The following is a 14,305-nucleotide window of genomic DNA, read 5'->3' on the forward strand; positions in this document are numbered from 1 at the left end:
GGTCACCGGTCTGGTTCTTCTCGTGAGTTGGAACATTTAGTTCATGTCGATCTCGACCGTGCCCCGGAGTAGAGTTTGGTCCAGTTGTCCTCCCGACTCCAGCGAAGGAAAGAAGTCTTCTGGATTCACTGGACAGTTCTGGTCGTTGTTTTGTTTGTTTTATTCTTTGTTGTTTTTCTGGCTTATTAGGAAAATAAAGTCCTCACTTTGATTTTCAAGCTGCTGCGATTGGGTCCTCCACAGCACACATCCATAACTATGAAACTGAAAGAAGCTTACCTCAAAGTCCAGAACAAAGTCCATCTTCTAAGTAAGACCAACAGAGCGTTACTTCAGAGCGTGGCCTGGTAAAGCCTTTCTGCCTCTTTTGACAGCAAAGAAGGAAATAAGAAAAATGGCATCATGTTTATTAAAAGCAGGTTGATCCATTCAGACATAGGTACGTACACTGACCAATCTCATGCCAAACAGCAGCTAAAAAGTATTTTACTAGATAGTAAAACACCATCACTACTTTTTAATAAGCTACGTTAAAAAAGTCAGTAATCACTGCCACGTGTACTGCATCACAATGCGCATCATGAAGATTTAGGAGAAAGTCATGTTATTTCTGAGCCCAAAATATAATCTAAAATGTAACAAAAGTGAAACATCTCACTAAAGCATATAGTATGGTCAGTTATTCATAAATTATAGCATGAGTGAGCCAAAATACAACGCAAATAAATAGAGGAAAATAAATAAAACTCTTCAATCATAATAACGTGGATAATAATCATAAGACTTAAGGCTCATTTGGGACCTGAGGATTTCATACATACAGTGTACAACAATGGGGCTCTAAATGCTTAGCGTGCCAGACTTGTCATGGATGAGGGAGGAAGGTAAGACATCAAAGCACCAACACAAGGCTGCCGTTTACAATGGGAGCCATATTGGGGGTGTCGGCGCTGCATTTTCTCACAATGATACAACAGGTGGTATTGAACCAAGTCGGCTTTACCTTTGGTTACAGTCAGTTTCATGGCAACTCTGAGCTTTCGATGTAATGTGGTGGAACATAAAAGCATGAATAAAATCCATGTAAAGTTACTAAGGTCCCAAATTCTGGTTTATCATAAAGCAATGAGGTTTAGCGCCCTTTATCTGGCAGGGATGAGTAACAGTTGGTTTCCCTTCGACGGGTCAGGAAGCTTCCCAAAGACTATCGTCTGCAGAGAGGAGGCAACTTACTTCCCCCATTGCTCCTGAACCAAACATGAATACAACTTCACTCACATAAATATGAGCCATGTCAGGTCTCCTCAAGCCCAGTTTAGATCAAATCCCAGCATCCAAGAAAAGTCCAGAGCTACACACAATATCTGTTTAAAAGAGCCTGCACCGTCCCACAGAGAAAAACATATACACATCCTATGGTGCATCACACATCGCTGGACCTCCAAGGTTAAAACCAAGTGAGAATATCCACTGGTAAGAAAATGGCAAAGAAAGAAACATCTTCAAAGAGACTGCAGCAGAGTCACGGTGTCCTTTCAGTGCCATACATACTTCTGAAAGAGACAGTTCCTTTCAAGAACTCTTAGAAAGATGGAAGGGCCGGATTCTTCCTCACAAAGAGATCTTTGTAGAAAAAACAGTAAAGACATAGCAGGGTGGGGAAGGGAGCAGGAGGAGATGTGGCTGCCAGCCTCTTCTCGTCTCTGACCTGCCGTTCCTCCTTCTCCAGTGATGAGCAGCTCTAGTGCCTGGTGGATGCAGACGTTTGTCATAGTACCGTCCTCGCTGTGAGGATTAACGCTGCAAGGTGGACCAATGGAAATGCAGAAGACTCTGGGGCTGCTCCTTTGGCGATGGAGCCTGGAATACAAAACACAACACAATGACTTCAAATGTTGCTCTTAAAACGTGGGTAAAGTTGATGTGACGGTCTCACATTCATTTTCAAAATAAAAGAATACAGCAGGCAACATATGAAATGCATTCAGTACAAATAATGATAGCGTTGTGCGAGTACACGTATAGGTCAATAGATGGCACTGGTACGCTATTCTCTGCATGTCTCAGCCTTGTTGTTGTTGACATGTTTATTTCTCAGACTGTGAATAAGAGACTGTTATTTTACAGCTGAGACAACAAAACATTTACACTTAGCTTCAAAGATAAAAGGCTTATTTGAAGACTGCCCATTTTGCACCAACCTGTCATGGTCAGGGAAAATACCTCATCGAAATGTCAAGGATACCCATTTATCTATAGACGCCTACAAAGACCATAATGCAATGCAGCTACATAACATGCTGTTTACAGTGCAGTTCAAGTTAGAGAGTAGCACACAATATATTTAGCGTGCTCAAAACACCGGTTATCGGGTATCTACAGTTCAATTTTTCATGAAACCTCAAAACTAATAAACTGAAGCGACGCCTCACAGGCCGACACAGGGTTCGTTTTCATGTTTCCCGTCTCTGGCCCAACCTGCTATCTTGGGGATGGTAATCTGGCTGCTGCTGCTGCCTTCCCCTCCCTCGCTGAAGGGTTTAATCTGGATAACGTAGTCCTGGTTGACCGGTAGTGACAACTCCAAGGAGGTGGTGTTGGTCTCCACCACACTGGGATGGCTGTGTTTGTCCTGGCTGTACATCACCTGCAGGAAGCAGAGAGGTACAGATGACGACAGTGTGTGAGGCATGGCCTGAAACCACTGGAGAAACAGCGAATCATACGAGGGGTTGCAGAGCGTCCTTGTCGGTGCACTGACAAGAACATCAAAGTTCCAGCTTGTGTTTCGTTCAGACAGCTCGGTGAGATGCAATGCGCTCCCACTGAAACTAACAAGATGGCTCTTACTGTAGATAGCTGCACATGGCTGTGATGGACCACCAGAGTGGAGGGTGCAGCAACGATAAGGGGAATGTGGAGAAGCATCAATCCAGTCAGCTGCAGCGCGACTCTGGGGATGAATCTACCCATTGTACGAGACAGTCAGCCCCCCTCTCAGGAGACCCCTTGTACGGGGTGAGAATAATGTGCAGCAACCAACGAGACTGCAAATGTACGTGTGAACTTTCTTTTTTGTATTGATAAGCCAAATGGCACTTCATAACCTCAAATGTACTTTTTGAAGTTATCATTAAAACATATACTGGGCTTTTAATACTGCCATGCTAAGTCAAATGTCCCAATCTGGGAAGATGGCAGTGAATATACTGTGTGTACACGTCCTGTATTGATTCCTCTCTTGAGAAACAATCACAAACGTTGTGGATCTTTGTCTGTTGCGGAAATTATGTGGCAAAAAAAGAATAGGATGTGGGCGTTGTGGCTATCAGGGGATTATTATTCTAGGAGAAGAACATTTTAATAATAATAAAAAATTAATATGCAGCTCCATTGCACCCCAACTAACTTTCCTATGAAATAGTTAGAGGCGAGCTGCACTTCCAAATTTAATGGAGTTAACTTTTGTGTGAAAAAGTTTAGATGCCTCCTTAGTTATCAGAAGAATCAGAGTATAGTATCCATGAATGAGTGCAGTCAAAATTGGAAATTACCAAAATAAGAAGGTGTACTCATTTTAAATAAATTGATCAACTCTTCTGTCATTCTCTTTTATGTTACAATATATAATACCAATCACTCATCAGAGAAGTCCAGTTAAAGCACTCTCTGGTGGAGAAGAGGACATCTCTCCACTTCTTACCTTATATCCTGTGACTTCTGACTCATTCTCCAGAGCGTGTACTTGGTCCCACCTCAGGATGACCTTGGAGTTGGAAGTGTTCCACATTATTTTGACCGGGGCTTGACTTGGCGCTGGAGGAAGAGGAGAGGAAGAGGAGGCAGTAAAACAACATTCCCCCCGGTCGATGAACGGTAAAGTCCAGAATCAACTCAGCATGAAGGAGTTTTTTCATTATCAGTCCATCATCCCACTGTTAGGAGTGAGCAGTGACTCGAGGAAGACTGTATGTGTGTGGGATTGAGTGGACGACTGTTTTTTAAAGGAGGTGGTTGGGGTGAATGAAGAAGAAACATGTGAGTGTGAGACAAAGGAAACTGATATTATATCATTAACTTAGATGAAGATATGCTGCTCATCGGTCAGAGCTCTGCTCTGCCAGCGCACACAGGTGTACTGTACGCTCATTGACATGCAGGTGACTTCTAGAAAGAAAAGTGTGAAACAATATTCAGAGGAGTTAACTCATGTTTATCGGAAACCTGCCAGCGGGGAACAACATCATTTTCCAGCGAGGCCTGCATGTCAAATCACACAGTGTGACCGTGAATTAAACAGTGACCGACATCAGAGGTTTACCACGTCAACCAAATGACAAGTGAGTGCTACATGATGTCCCTCAGTTTCACATTGTTCATGTTTGTAAGACTTGTGTGTGTGTGTGGGTCAGGAGGGGAGAGAGAGAGAGAGAGAGAGAGAGAGAGAGAGAGAGAGAGAGAGGACGATCAACAAGGGTTCCTCGGCCAGGACTCGATCCGAGGTGAGGCAGTAAAATAAATAATGCACTTTATGGTGCTCCTGTGTAGTGACTATTCTCTACTTTCACTCCAATTGGTAAAATATTATTGCTGAAATTAAATATATACCAAATGGACCGTGCACCTCTCGCCAGAGGTAACACACAAGCACAAGTCCCCACACTGTGCTGAGAGCCCTTACGTGGCTTCTTGGTTGTGACATTGACGATGAGGCTCTGTGGACCCACTCCAGCACTGTTATAGGCGCGCAGGGACATGTAATAGGTCCTGCTGCCCTCCAGATCCCTGACGAGGACGGACGTTTTATTTCCCACCGTCCTGATCACACTGGCTGTGTCCTGCTTCTTCCTCTCACCCCAGTACTGCAACTAAAATCACACAACAATACACAGATTATACTTCAACAGCGTGCATCTGATTTGTTACTCGATACTTCCATCTGTAACTGCACCAGTGTGTTCATGGAGCCTGGGGGGCTTCATCATGCTCATACTGTGGGTGACTTCATGCGCAAACAATCATACAGACATGAATACAAAAGGGTTATTGTATTGTTATCCAAGATATGCAATGAGCTGTTGGCACTGTCCACTACATTTCTACAATTCATATTGTGGGGGTGTGTTGGTTTGACCTCATAGCCCAGGATGCGTCTGCGGTTGTTGCTCCAGGCCAGCGGCTTCCAGGTGACCTCTGCCTCGGACGCTGAAACACTCTTTGCCCTCAGCCTCCCTGGAGCTCTGCTGGGCTCTGAAAGGCACGTGTGCAGGAGAGTCAGGATAAGGAAGAAGGCACAGATTCACTCCACCCACGTCTAAGAACGACTTATTGAATAAACTATAGCTCCATCCGATCTATGCGTATGCCTGTGTGAGTGTGACAACATTAAGTCCTGCAAAGTCCGCTGAATAGAACATTTTAGCCCCTAAAAACTTAAGTCTTTAATTAATATCTCTGTACAGAAAAATCTCATGTATTATTCTGCAACATTAACTTTTCATGAATAAATGCACAACAATTAAAACAAAACATAATTTGTTTTGTGATCATGTGGAAACACATCAATCACATTACGCCACTACCCTGTTGAGACTCCGCCCACTGTTGAGACTCCGCCCACTCCTCCTCTCTACCTCCATCTGCCTGATGGATCGTGGAGGTCTCCATCGTGGAATATGCCTACTATGAACTATTCATACACTCTGTCATATTCATTGAATGTGTTTTAACTCTAAATCTGTCCTTCTGTACACATTACATCTGTTCCACCTGTCCATCCTGGAGAGGGATCCTCCTCTGTTGCTCTCCTGAAGGTTTCTTCCCTTTTTTCCCCCCTGAAGGGTTATTTGGGAGTTTTTCCTGATCCGATGCGAGGTTTTGGGGCAGGGATGTCTATGTGTTCAGATTGTAAAGCACTCCGAGACAAATTTGTAATTTGTGAAATTGGGCTATACAAATAAACTGAATTGAATTGAATTATTAACAGCCTTTTTTTTATCCTGTCAAGTTGTTAGGAAACTGGATTCTATGTTACATCGAACATTTTCCAGAGTTCACTTTGAGTGAAAGTTGTTTTTAATTGACAAATGTTAACAGTTGTTGGCCCACTTGCTCTTCATGCATGGCTTTGAGGCAGTAGGAGTTTAAAATGTAAATTACTAAAAGTGCCATCAAAATAAAAACTGATCTAAAAATGACTCATTGCAGTACATTCCCGGAGTCAAGCTAAAGTCGTGTTAGTACACACCTTCCTCCGCTGAGTAGATGGTGGTCACTGGACTAAAAGGGCCTTCTCCCTTGTTGTTGTAAACCCCGACTTTGACTTGGTAAGGGCAGAAGGGAGGGATGCTCTCATTCTTGAACACATATCTAGAGGCGTCCGGAGACGTGACAGCAGCCTGCATCCATCCTTGCGCCCCAAGTGGGCGGAACGCCACCACGTAGCCAAAGCCCAGACCTCTCTGCAGCTCCTCTGGAACCGGCTAAGGAGGTAGTGGTCAGAGGAAGGACTGACGATGACGGATCTTACAGATAGAACATTAATCCCGAAAAGAAATGCAGCTATGCACGGATTAGTGAAGCAATACTGCTGAGGGCAGTAATATTCTTGCAAGCATTGCATGAACTCATCTCTCTGTCCAGTTAAGTGGTTTTATACTGAGGAGAAATATAATAAAATCATGACTATTAAATTTAACATGAAAAAAATATAAGAAATATACAAACATTAATTAATGTTTAATATGTGTGTGTGTTTGTCCAAATATATATAAATATACATTATATATATATATATATATAGACTTTATATTTTTATATGTTATATATATATATAATGTGTCTGTATATATATATATATATATAAATACAAGTTTACCTCCCAAGTGATGACCAGCTCTGAACGTCCCCCACCGCCACCGTTCACTCTTGATGGAGTCACCCTGGGAACTAACAGGTCAACCAGTGTTAGAAGGACCAGTTTGTATATTCACTTAGCTGCAATAAGAAATGGATTTTCTTTATTCATCCCCCGGGGGGGAATTTGGTTGTAGTAGCAGCAAGCAAAGTTACAGAGTGAACATATAATATTGTTCAACATTTTCAAGAATTAGACCTTTCTTAATAAATGTAGACTGCTCCATCCTTGAGCCGCTAGCCTCAAGCAGAGATAAGGAGTGGGATACAGCGGTCTGGTGATCTCACCTCTTTCTAACAACATTTATTTTTCTCATTCAAACTTAAAGTCTTTAGCCACCAACCAATTTTTCACAGCGACATTACATAAGGCAATGGAATAGATTTAGTGCAGCCTCTGGACCCATAAAACGGGTTATACTTTTTTCTCCTTCCTGTTAACAGACTTTGTGTAAAACCAGAATTTGCCTTTTGATGTGCAGCAGAGTGGATACAACAACTTTAATTTTAAACATCTTATGAAGCCATACAGTAGTGCCCTGCTCTTGGTTAGAGGGTCTTTTTATTGGTTGGTTATTACGAGACAATATATTGCTGTATGGTTTGATATGTATACATATAAGTGTTTGTTTGTATATATGTACTTATCTATTCATCTGTATATGTAGGTGTATGTACCTGCAGTTATGTATAACAACTCTGTATTTATGGTCACTAATTTACAAAGTCAGGGTGATTCATTTAAATAAATTCCTTTTTTTTTTGCATTTGAAAATCTCTTTTTTAATCTACTGTTGTCTAGATTTGATTCATTTTGGTTGTGAACCAAAGATACGGTATTCATTAGTATTTCCTATACATTGCCCGTTCCCCACACAGACATGGATGAAGCTGTGAGACGAGAGCTGCGAGGCATCAACACATTTATTGTGTACTTAATTAATTCCTGTGCTGTGCGCCCTGAAGAAGCAGAGAATTCTCTGAAATGCACTCGTACAATAAAGTTCTTTGGAGGGATCTAATTGCCGTCCTGGGCATGATTTGCAAACAATTTGTGCCACTGTTGGCAGCGGGGGAAATGTAAGGAGCTTCTGATACGTACGCATTTCTTTGGTGCGGGCCTTTTTGGACGGTTTGCTGGGCTCTCCTGTTCCGATGCCGTTTGTTGCCAGGACTCTGAACTCGTACTCCACCCATGGACTCAAGTCAATGACAGAGGAAGACAGCTGCTTGCCCCCAAGCAGCTCAGGAACTGAGAGACATCACAGAAATAACCTTTCATCAAAACCCTGCAAGATATGTCTCAGAGAGTTCGGCAAGCTGATGATGTGATATTTACCCACTTCATGTGTGGCGTTTGAAAAGGATACCGCTCTCATCCCATTCCCTCTTTTTAATCTCATAACTTCACATTCACTCAACCCACAGTCAGACTGTCAGATGAGAGCAGCCTACCGGTAGTCACGGTTTGCCACCCGAGAGAGAAGGTAGTCCTGGCCTGGATGGAGTAGCTGGTGATGGGGCTGTGATTGTCCATCCCGGGTCCCCAGAACAGAGAGGCAGTGGTCTCGGTCATCGCCGTCACCTGGCAGTCAACAGGTGGGCCCGGGGGACCTGGAAGGATAATTAGTGAGTGTAATTGCACAGGAAGATTCATACTGTAGAGATTAATGCAGACAAGAGGCGGAACCGGGATACATGGTTGGTGAGCCATAATTAGAGCAGATGATACAAACTGATTAGAGAGCGAGTATTAGGAAAGCTGTAAGTGCAATACTGAACTACCACCAGTCCAAAGATGACATTGTTTACCCGAGTAGCAGAAAAGAACAAACAATACGTGTGCAGCTTATTGTAATACAATTATCGAAGGATACTGCAAGGGAAATGCACAAATCCTGAACAAATGTCAACTTTTATGAGGGGTATTATATTAACCCAAGAGTTTGCAGTAAAAAAAGGATTTGCTCAACGTAGTGTAGTGTAAATACCGTGGTTGTGCCATTATTCCTTAACGCAGAACAACAAATCTGACTTTCAGGTTTAGTTAATTAAAAGAATAAAAAGTTCCTTACCTCTGACAACCACATCAGTGGCAATAGACACACTATCAACCTTGGTCTGAACAGCACACGTATATTTCCCAGCATGCCTCAGTTGAATGTTCCGGATCATGATGTCACCAGCCGAGCGCTGTCAGTGCACAAGTTAGGAGAAAAAAAAGAGTAAGAAAGTGGAGTAGAAAGTCAATAAAATGTTGCAAACTGAAGAAAAGGACTGCAGAATGTCACAGTGATTTATTTTGGCATTTAATTTATTACATTATGAGAGAAGAGAAAAGGAAAACACACGTCCAGAGAGTCAGGTACGCAGCAAATGATTGAGTGAAGTGTTTTTTCATCATTTGTGAGGATAGCTTTTTGCTGGAATTAAAAAAGCTCTTCTTTCTTCTTTCAGCTCGTTCCCTTTTATTCCTTCTGATTCAATTTAATCGACAGACAACCATTCAATGCCAAGTGCATTATTAGCTTTGAACTTTAACGTTATACTGATGGCTTATCTGATATGAAAGTAAGGGACTGCGAAACAAAATTAGAGTTGATAATTACTTTGATGTATAATCAGGGACATTTTATGAAAATAAAAATGCTGTTGCTGCAAGTCATTCACTCTTTGAAAGTCCCTGCCATCATTAAAATAATATAGCTGGGGATGGAGCGGGTCACAGATCTCTCAATCTGGAACATTTTAGATAAAGCAGGAAAAAATAACCTCGAGCCGTACTTATTAAATTAAGTGAGACCGTAAAAAGACCCGCAAAATACCGTACATGTATTTTGTGTGGCTTCTAGACAGAATAAAAAAGGTAAATTACTTCTCTCTCCATTGCAGGTAAAGTCTGTGCCTAAAAGGCACCGATATTGCTTTATGTCAATGCTGACATCATTTATGGGATGTTGGGTTCCATGAAAAGAAGGTTTTATAATTACAAAGATGTACAGTAACATTCAGTTTATATCAGTTAATATCTTTCAACTCAATACTGAACACGTCTCCCTTCCACCTGAAGTAATATAACACATCAGACCAAAGATATTCAGCATCATATTTCTGCAGGAAAGTATATTTCACACTGTACTGGTGTTCTTAAAAATGTCATTCAATTCCAGATGGACCTTTTTTCTGAATAGACACCATGAGTCCCATCATTTTCATAATCCCAGCCACTGCAATAGTGCGACTGCAGCTCTGGCAGCAGCAATACGCTCCACGACATGCAAGGAGCTCATCTCTATCTGGAACTGCAAAATGCTGGCGGCATATCATTTTCATATTCAACACTTGCAGGATACATTACATTCTCTGCCAGCAGACTTCAATTAGGTGTGTTGCAGAGTTTCTCAACATTACTAGTCTGCCATCATTTTAATAGTACATTTTAAAATAACTCAGGCCCATGATATACCATTGTGCCAAATCTGTTTCAATTTCTGAGCCATCAAGTTTGCCGTTTCATGTTTTCTGAAGTTATAAAATTACAATAGTACAAGGTATTAGGGTATGACTCACTCACCTTCTTAACATTGATATTCTTTAGTTTACTCTGTGTTGGATAGAGACGGCCTATTTTATCGGTATTTGCAACAGATATCTGAACATTTACAACATGTTGCAAAGCCTGTAAAAATGCAACGATAATGCTTCCTCCTCACATATAAGCCAATGCCTCACCGCTATTGAATGTTCCAAGCTGTAATCTCCTTGAGTTTACAGCAGACTATCAGTATAGTGAAGAGCATGCCATAGTCCACTTCAAAAGAAACTATCTGTATAATGTTGTATTGCCCACAACGTTCCAACATAGATCAGAAACCTTTCAGTACTGTGACCTTCTACTCTCAATAATATATCAACAGTTTCCCTCAACAGGTTTGCGTGGGTTTGATGCAAAGTGCTTGGATGAACTTCACAGCTAAATGCAATTAAAAAGCTCTTATTGTCGTTATTGTGCAGAATGCAAAAAAATAATTGCTTTTACTAATTAAAAGAGAATTTTTTTTGGTGTTTGATGATGATCAGATGTAATACATGGCTGGACATTGCATAATTGATTCCTTGGTTGCTGCGTTAGTCAATGGAGGAAGTGTTTTCAACAAGCCAAACAGCCGAGCACTTCTTGCTCAGTCAAAAAGATAATGTAATCTGTGTTATTCATCATGAAGTGTTCAATTCTTTGCCTCTTGAAAGACGAAGCTGAAATGAAGCTGTGGAGGAATGAGACGTAAATGTGTTCGCGATTATTTTAAATAGCTGACTTCCTTATGAGTCACATTAAACCAGATGGTGTTAAAATAAGGTCCGAGGCCCAGAACCAGAACCAGCCCACCTGCAGGGCCAATCCAGCCCAACAAATGACTTTGAAAAGTGTGACAATTGTATTAATTAATATCTTCTGCTATTTGTTCACTGGGTGTCTCAATAAGAGCAGCAGGCCCCGTTTTAGATGCCACGTGCCTACGTACAGGCTATGTCACGCAACACCATCACGACGAGGCCACTGGTCATGCCGGTGCTGCCGGTGAAAGTAGGTGTCAAAAAGGAGAAAAGTGGATTGAGTCGGGTTTTCAAAGAATACGAATATAATATTCGAGGCCACTATCAGACTCATCATGCCGAGAAGTACGAGAACTTGAACAGAGATAAATGAGTCCAGAGAAAGTAGATTACTCGTCAGGTTTGAGGTACCAGCCGTCTGGCGTTAGTCGAAGCTGAGAGATCAGCGAGACATCTCAGATTGCTCATCATCTGTTTTGCAAATGGATTGTTTAATTATGAACGTTATCAGAATGTACTTCTACTTTTTAGAAAGTGGGGTTGTTACTTATAGGTTATAATGCAATGGTTTTACTGGTCTGGCCCGCTTAAGATGAACTGGGCTCCATGTGGCCCTGAACTAAAGTGACTTTGACACCCTTGATTTAAACTACTGTATACAGGACTGTCTCAGAAAATTAGAATATTGTGATGAAGTTCTTTATTTTCTGTAATGCAATTAAAAAAACAAAAATGTCATGCATTCTGGATTCATTACAAATCAACTGAAATATTGCAAGCCTTTTATTCTGATTTATTGCTGATTATGGCTTACAGCTTAAGAAAACTCAAATATCCTATCTCTAAATATTAGAATATCATAAAAAAGTATACTAGTAGGGTATTAAACAAATCACTTGAATTGTCTAATTAACTCGAAACACCTGCAAGGGTTTCCTGAGCCTTGACAAACACTCAGCTGTTATAAATCTTTTTTTTTACTTGGTCTGAGGAAATATTAAAATGTTATGAGATAGGATTTTAGAGTTTTCTTAAGCTGTAAGCCATAATCAGCAATATTAAAAGAATAAAAGGCTTGCAATATTTCAGTTGATTTGTAATGAATCCAGAATGCATGACATTTTTGTTTTTTTAATTGCATTACAGAAAATAAAGAACTTTATCACAATATTCTAATTTTCTGAGACAGTCCTGTATATGTACAATTTCATCCTTCAAAGCAAGTGGGTGTGTAGAGATTGACAATCTGCGTATTATTAAGAATGTAACTGTTTGCTTTAAGCCTGCCTTCAGATGCAGGGCGCTTTTTTAAAGTCATAAGCAAACAGTCACCACGTTCAAATAGAAAGAAGAAAGTGTTTGTGTTTTTTTATCCCAGGAAATGTAACTTGGCCAACAAACAAATCTGGTGCTTCAAAAAGTCATTTTTAGTTCATAATGAAGTGTTCAAAGGTCATTTAAACAACTCTATAACAATATGTATGTACCTGTACTCACAGTTGTCTTGCAACATATCACATTTCCTCTAATGATGACTTACTCCTCCAACTTTTTCAAAATACGCCCAGTGGCTTCCGAAGTGGATGAGCTGCTCGTTGAAGAACCAGGTAAACTTGAGGTCCAGCGTGAGGTCATGAGACACCTGGCAGGGCAGCACAATGCTCTCCCCCACGGTCACGTCCAAATGACCTGCTGGACTGGTGATCCCTGTTGGCTCTGAAACATGGAGCACAGAGTTAGAAAGGTGGCCATGCAACAGCGTTGATAGACCTTTTTCACAGAGTCTAGACTCTAGTCTCTGCTGTGTGTGTATGTAATACACAAGCTTGTTTTATACTGCGTTATGTTCCCTGGACATAGAGAAATAATTACAAAAACATGTCACACTCAAAAACAAATCCTGCCCTTTGTCAAATCCTCTCCGGGATGTTAAAATAAACAAGATATATTACTTTTCACTCAGCCAGTGAGCTTATATCACATCTCTTTCTTTGAGTTTAATAAATCAGAGTATGGTCTGATGTATCACTGAACAACGACGGAGTGAAATAAACAAACAAAAGGAAAAACTCAACCATTACGGCAGGTCAGAGCCGAGTCTATAATTTGGCTGTTTGTGCCGAGACAAAAAGCCATCCTCTTTCATCCTCAGTGTGGGGCGCATCAACATGAATATGATCTTTGGCTGCATGTCTCATTCAACAGAAAAGAGCACAGGCTGAGACGCCCATACACTAGTGCACTGTGAATTATGCATGCATGTCATAAGCAACTAATGTACAGGAAAGCCAATGCAGCATGTCAGGGGGAGTAAAGGTCTATATTCAGCTCTGTCAAAACAAGCCAGCTTGTTTATCTCACACCCCGGATGGAGAGCCGACTGGCCATGGCAGTGCATTCCAGGTGAGTCTTATGGAAGTTTGGCACCAGATGCAAAATGAGAGGGGAAAACTTTCTGCTTCCGATTGCTAAGCTGTCAGGCTCATTTCGTCTTATGACGAAGGAAAATCACAAATTGGCTCCCTCATTACTACCTTCAGTGTATTCCGAGCATGGCCCTGGTTTTCATTGTATGGATACATGCAGAAATTTAATGTTTCCAATTGAATTAGCATATGAATTTCTGAAATGTGTTGCTACGCCCATATACCTGAAATATATTAAATACTTGATTACAATTACAAATAAGTTAAAGTATGAAACATTTGTTTTTTTGCATTTTTTCTTATCAGTTTAATGAAATTTAATAATTTAGTTGATTAATAATAAAACTGTTAATGTAAAATATAATTTCAGATTTCAAAACATTTACTGCTTCCTGCTTATTAAAAAACTTTTTAAAAAGTCCTGCTTTAGTCCGCTTCATTGTACTGTTGTAAAAACAAGCCGTTACCTTGGGCCGCAGGACATTGTGATGACATTTTGAAGACGAAACAATTCATCAATTAATTACAAAAATAACCTTCGGAGTAATCAATAATGCAAATATTCTTTATTTATTGTTAATAATGTTTCCTCTTAAGCTTAATAATTAACATTGTGAATACAGTGATGT

General features: G+C 40.7%; 1 protein-coding gene across 4 annotated transcripts in view; it reads right to left on the minus strand.

The window, feature by feature from the left end:
• Nucleotides 1-391: 391 nt before the first annotated feature.
• cntn3a.1 (contactin 3a, tandem duplicate 1) overlaps nucleotides 392-14,305 on the minus strand; it is a 76,724-nt gene continuing 62,810 nt past the window's right edge. For all 4 annotated transcript variants that reach the window (XM_056423607.1, XM_056423605.1, XM_056423609.1 and 1 more), the window contains exons 13-23: nucleotides 12,791-12,966; nucleotides 8,991-9,108; nucleotides 8,371-8,529; nucleotides 8,018-8,167; nucleotides 6,878-6,948; nucleotides 6,248-6,482; nucleotides 5,135-5,250; nucleotides 4,682-4,868; nucleotides 3,704-3,816; nucleotides 2,479-2,647; nucleotides 392-1,860 (exon numbers count right to left, since the gene is read on the minus strand). In XM_056423607.1, coding sequence (XP_056279582.1) covers nucleotides 1,769-1,860; nucleotides 2,479-2,647; nucleotides 3,704-3,816; nucleotides 4,682-4,868; nucleotides 5,135-5,250; nucleotides 6,248-6,482; nucleotides 6,878-6,948; nucleotides 8,018-8,167; nucleotides 8,371-8,529; nucleotides 8,991-9,108; nucleotides 12,791-12,966 — 1,586 coding nt within the window. In that variant the 3' untranslated portion in view covers nucleotides 392-1,768. The remainder of the gene's footprint in view (nucleotides 1,861-2,478; nucleotides 2,648-3,703; nucleotides 3,817-4,681; nucleotides 4,869-5,134; nucleotides 5,251-6,247; nucleotides 6,483-6,877; nucleotides 6,949-8,017; nucleotides 8,168-8,370; nucleotides 8,530-8,990; nucleotides 9,109-12,790; nucleotides 12,967-14,305) is intronic.

Source organism: Pseudoliparis swirei, chromosome 9, assembly GCF_029220125.1.
Source record: "Pseudoliparis swirei isolate HS2019 ecotype Mariana Trench chromosome 9, NWPU_hadal_v1, whole genome shotgun sequence".
Lineage (NCBI taxonomy): Eukaryota > Metazoa > Chordata > Actinopteri > Perciformes > Liparidae > Pseudoliparis > Pseudoliparis swirei.